Source organism: Habropoda laboriosa, unplaced genomic scaffold, assembly GCF_001263275.1.
Source record: "Habropoda laboriosa isolate 0110345459 unplaced genomic scaffold, ASM126327v1 scaffold212, whole genome shotgun sequence".
NCBI lineage: Eukaryota > Metazoa > Arthropoda > Insecta > Hymenoptera > Apidae > Habropoda > Habropoda laboriosa.
The window spans coordinates 3915211-3921210 of record NW_017100509.1 but is presented as its reverse complement, the minus strand read 5'-3'; the positions used below and the strand labels follow the sequence as shown (position 1 = coordinate 3921210).

Sequence of the window (6000 nt, the reverse complement as noted above, 5' to 3'; positions counted from 1 at the left end):
CGGTGGCTCTTCCTCTACATTCGACGGATAACGTGTACAGGTATTTAATGTAATTTTTTAGCAATTTGTTTTTGTAATTCATCCAAAGCGATATATTATGAAATTAAATTAATCACTCAATAGGTTTTAACGTTAGATTGTTTCCTCGATATGGCCATGGTGGTCATCGGTGACTGGAGTGCCTCAAATGTTTACAATAAATAAAATAAATGTTGTCAACTAAAAATTTTGAACGTCATAGCTAGCTAGACATTATTTTCAAGCATAATATAAATATAATATAAAGCATAGTACTATAATCCTATGTTTAAAATGTATTTTCTCGTGGCCGCCTGACAGCAACCTGTAAATCTGGCGCGACAGTGAACGTGTTAATAAGTAAATGTTGTTCAAATTATATCGTGTTTGATATCATTTTCATCAGAAAGATCTCGTCAACATGCTAAAAAAAATTCCAGATGAAAAAAAGTAAAATTAAAGAAATTATATTTTTCTATCATGATTTGTGGAGCCGTGAAATCTCGTAAAGGAAACCGACTGGTGTAGCGTTACGCGCTTGACTGGCTGCGAGCGAGATAACATGGGTGCAGCAATTACGCAGAGCTAGGCGTAGGACCATCTAACTGTCAGTTGTAGAATCCAAATTTACTGACTCTTGTAGAGAATTTACTGTAGTGAGATATTTTGAAGAGAGTAACTTAACAGCGAGATCGAACTGTAGGATAGTGTAAATTGAAAAAAATTGGAAACACAATGGAAAAAATTAACTTACTCCTGGCCGTGGCAAGGACATGTAAACTTGCTTTTCTGGTCGATTCTGGTTCAATTCCAACACGTCTTTCGCAACTGTAGTCACGTCAGTCATGAGCCACTGCCACATGTCAGCAAACACTGAAATGCGCCACAATAGAACCTGGTTAATTAGATTTTACAGACAGAAATGAATTCGCGAAAAGCTTATACAGTAAGAATCGTAACCGAACCAATAATCGTAGATTATGCAAATCGCTGTTCGTTGTTGTAAATAGTGAACGAACCCAGACGATAAATTTTTAATACGAACTTGATAACAGCAAAAGTTATAAAAAAAAAAAAATAAGAAGGGTCGTAGAAACTTAGACTGCGTATAGCCAGTGAGAGTGTTTACGAAAGTGGGCAATCCAGACGTCCAACGATTGCTGGTGACTCGAAGTCACGAGGCTAAATATCGGGTGTCGTGGGATTGATTGCTTGGAAGAAGGCATGAGAAAGTTTAGGGATGGCAAGCAGCCCGATGTTGCGTTGCTTTAAGAATGGGAACATTGTTCCTAGAGGATTTGGCCACGGAGTGGGGAAGACGAGGGTGCCTTCTGGTAAGAGGACTGTGAGAAACAGCACGGCACTTACCCCAGAACTTTAGAACAGAGTGAACGAGATAGTAACTTGACCGTCCGATTTATTTAAACATTGATTCGATATTTTTTAATAGGCAAAATTCGTACTAGGGTTAACAGTGATTTTTGTATGTATATATGTATAAATAAAGAAGAATTTCAAACGTTAAAAAATATCTTACAGAGATTGTGACTGTGAATAATGTATCAACTATGTTTATTTTTCCTGTTGTCATATTGTTTATGGCTATAAGCAGTGGTTAGTATACAATTTTCTGTTATTGGTTTAGTTATTGCATATTTGTTTTACAATTTATCTACAAATGTTAGCAAAATAGTTGGACATTCGAAAATTAACGAAGTAGAAAAATTTACCTTCTAGATTTTCCTTAGCGATTTTACTTGCAGGATGTCTCGCTAAAGTATACGCCGCTGTCACTACTTGAGGACCGTATATTCTCAAGTTAATTTCCGTAAACTTCGCCGAGACTTGCAATGATTCCGAAAGTGCAACGTGTCTCAACATTTTGCACACCTATTAACAGACATGATCGAAAATGTGAATCAATTTTTAACGATACCGTGCAAAGAGTATTATTATTCTAAACCAAATTTAACTTGCGATATGTCGATCTTTCAATAGAGTTCTAAAGAAAATCAATTCTTGACAACTACCGGAATTTCGTTAACAAAAAATTTCCAATTTTAATGAAATTTTGCGTAATACTAATTTTCAAGATTACAAAAATCCAGATTCAATTTTCCAAAAGGGTAGAAAAGAAGGAGACAAAAAAGAAACAAAAAAAGGAGAGTAATGTTTAAATAAGCAGCTTCTGACACTTCTAAACAATACAAATCTTCTCCAAAAATTGTGATTCTCCATAGATAAATTAAAAAAAAAAAAATAAATTTCATGTGTGAGAAATATTTTTGTCGCACTACAAAATGAATTTCACGTGAAAATCAGATATACTCACTTCAAGAATGTGTTCAATGTACTCGCGAAACTTTTCGTTGCTATCTTGAAGATGGTATCTGTCGTTGGCCAAAGCGACGTTCGTGATCGTTGACACAAGTTCCTGACCCGCTTTGGTTACCTGTCCGAGATCAGCCGCTTGTTCCATCGTTGTCGTGCACAGCTGTTGGCGAAGATCTCTGGTGGTGCGTAACACTCCCAGGACAGCTTGTTCCATTTCGGAACTAGGAGAACCTCCACCACCCTCGTAGTTCTGACATCAAATAATAACAATCGTTTCACCGTTTACCGATAAGCGAAATTTCGTAGAGAAATTATGTTTTCTTCTAGTATTTAACGTGTTAACGAAGAAGGAGGAATGTAATACTTAAAAAAAAAAAGAAGGAATATTGTTATCGCATTTTGAAAATAAAAAGTATAAATCTATTTTCACGAACGTGTGTCGCGCACATAAAGGGGAACACAAGTTTTTTCTTTTTTTAGAAGGAGAATTGTCCATCCACTCTCCCCTGTCTATTCAATGGCAGTAGGCTCACGTAACTGATTCACTTTAGCACGGTCATTCATTCAGATTTACGGTGGAATGTCAGTTCTTTCAAGCGGGGATCAAGCCAGCCTGGATTATCCTTTCAAGGGAAAGTGTTAATCCAGTATTATAAGAAACTTTTTGCTTTAAACTTCATTTCTCCCGTGGACAAATTGTTCCATCTGCGGGCAGATATTATCGACGTTTCTTTTCTATTCTTGTGCACCAAATGTAACATCGATTTCCTACCAAACTTTCGATTCCCTAACTTTTCACAGAAAACTCTTAATTCGTTTCATTTGTCACAGTGTAGTCAATTGGTTCACATGAAGTTTCACTGTTTATCAAATAATTCTAAATACGAATTCCAAGTGATTTTGACCCAAACACAAATCATTTTTTTATCATACTGGATAACAATTTGGATCTTTTCCCAGTTTATTTAGGACCATTTTGAAAAGTGAGTGCGTGAGCCTAAAGGACCATTCATTTGTTAAGACAAGAATAACTAATGAATAGCTAATGAAAATTGTACAATTTTTCTCACCATACTGTTACCAATTCGCAGTAACGTGTTGAGCTCGAGTTGTGCCCGATCGCAAAGCAAGAGGATGTTCTCTCTGTGCTCGTGGCTCGTGTACGCGCTGTCGGTGAAGTCCTGTGTCCTCTCAATGACAGTATCTAATGCGGCTGTGAGAGTCTCTCGACAACCTGGTCCTAGGAGAGTCATTCTTGTGGTTTCCACCAGTCTCTCGAAGTGTTTCAATGCTGAGAAAGCGGTGCTGCTATCCCAGTCCTCCTGCTGTGGACTCTGAAATTAATGACCGAATCAGAGGAAGCTTCCCTTGAGACGAGCTACTATTTCTGGAGTCACATAATCTTCCCTTCTCTAATGTTTCACTACATTTCGAACGAGAATAAAGTGTGAATTACAACGTTCGTACAAGTGGTGCGCTAAAAATTTATTCAAAATTTAAATAGTTCCTTAACTAATTTCTCTAGAATTTAGGAGAAACGTCACCCTGAGCTGTATCCTCGATACTCAAAGTTCAAAGCACCTCCATTCTTTTAATTATCGAGATTTTGAATTTATTCGAGGTTCCCACGATAGCCACATTCATACTAATCAAGATGCTATTTTATTTTTTAACGTTAGCAGATTAACGGAACGACCGTAATTTTTATTACTTTGGCTTTAAAAAAATAATTTGTATATTTCAAGCGTTGATAAATTTGTGTGCCAAAATTCATATAAAAAAGTCTTATGGTTGTTTTGGAAAGAAAAATCCCGAAAGAGGCGGAAAAAATTGTATTCTATTTTTATTCGTTGCACAGGGTTCTTGTAACAAGTTGCGTCCGCGAATCGTGCTTTTAGAAAAAACAATTCAAGTTCAATTATGCATGTGACAAAGAATTGCTATGTTTACACAGGAGCATGACCCAGTACCAAGATACTGTAGGAAGCTTTAACGGCACACTGTACCTAAATATACTCTTACCCTAAGGTCAGTATAGATATTCACAGTTGAACCGATTACATTTAATCAAGGGTAGAACGCATTCAACTATGAAGTATTCCGATGACGTCCATTAACTGCACATTCTTCTAGATAGCGATTACCACGAGTACGGGATCCTTGAACGTGACCGAACGCCACGAGCCACGTTTCCCTTCAAAGTTCCCTCGATTATCGGGTCAAACTGCACGCTGTACATTTTTCATAGATACTTCAAATTTTTATCCACTTTCCAGTTGAACTATCTGACGAATGCAGTGCGCCAACCTTGCAAGAAACGCGTTCAAAGTACACTGATGAAAGTTGTTACAAAAGAACTGAAAATGACTTTAATTTAACGGTAGAACTACTCGATTTCAAATTTCTTACTAAATTTTACTAAATTAGCAAATTGAATTAGTAATCGGTAAATTTTTTTACTAAATTACAGAAATTATTAAGACACTTTTGTTCAATGGTACAGTGTCCTTCGTTGAAATAAAGAAATAATTATAATTAACGTATACGACATTCTAATTCAATTCTGGTTGTCTCGAGAAACTAGATAAAATCTCGACAAGTCGAATAAATTCGTACTATCTACTTCATTGTTTCAATAGCGCGAAGATTTGACCGGCTTCCTATCTCTATTTGGCAAGAAATTTAAATGATGTCGGCATATTAACCAGCCACGGTATAATCTCAATTCACATTGCCGTCAATGCACTCCGTTCGTTACATGCTGAAGATGTTTCGCAAATTTCGAAAATACTCCGACTGCTCGTGTTAAAAGATTCTCGCCTCTAGCCGGTGAAATAACACACACGTACTTCGCATTCCTTCACTCTTAACTGTCTCCCACTTCATTTCCTTGCGTGTTTTGAATACACAGGCTGTCCCACTTTTTTCCGATCAAATTTTGCCAAAAAAATTGCAATTGACATATTGTTCTGATTTATTTCATTAAGTAACTCTCGAGTCTCGAATTATTAAATAGTATCAAATCTAGCACAATGATCCGTAGCTTTTGGGAAAGAAAATTGTCGCGTCTGACTATGTACAGATCTCTTCTACTTACTTGAAAGAATCAATACACGCGTGACTAATACTACTCCAATTTTTGACGCTGCTATATAAACTGTCATTTTACGATTGTGCTTTATAGTTCTGGCAAAGGTAAAAATGATCTTCCTGCAAGTGAGCCAAAGCTAGTCAAGGTCACCGAAATCTTACTCCATTGTGCGTTATGGGTTAACCATGAGTCAGAATTTGGCAAACGGAAGCTCTTTGGACTTATTCCAGCATCTCAAGCGTATTTCAATGCAAATATTTCTCTGCGTGTCGTCGTATGTTATTTTATGAAATGTATATTCACGTTTCCATGTAATACCTAATAACATTTATCGTTCCGAGGAATCAAAATTCCGCGAATACACGTATCATTCGAACTGTCTTCGCGTGATCTTTGCATCAGGGACACACGTATTTCAAATTTTCTTCTTACCGTGCAACATAGCGTTTCGACATTTGGCAATTTTTCCTTCGCTACATTTCAACAGACATTTCGTGCAAAAAAATTAAAACTACCATACTCTCTTAGTGCTTTCTTTGCACAATAAACATCGCCGA

At 36.8% G+C, this 6000-nt stretch overlaps 1 protein-coding gene across 1 annotated transcript in view; it reads right to left on the bottom strand.

Annotated features, from left to right (window-relative positions):
* Positions 1-6000, bottom strand: part of LOC108576223 (alpha-catulin) — a 72750-nt gene that overhangs the window by 12006 nt on the left and 54744 nt on the right. The window contains exons 5-8 of the mRNA XM_017939177.1: positions 3423-3686; positions 2351-2602; positions 1749-1908; positions 773-891 (exon numbers count right to left, since the gene is read on the bottom strand). Of these exons, the coding sequence (XP_017794666.1) occupies positions 773-891; positions 1749-1908; positions 2351-2602; positions 3423-3686 (795 nt within the window). The remainder of the gene's footprint in view (positions 1-772; positions 892-1748; positions 1909-2350; positions 2603-3422; positions 3687-6000) is intronic.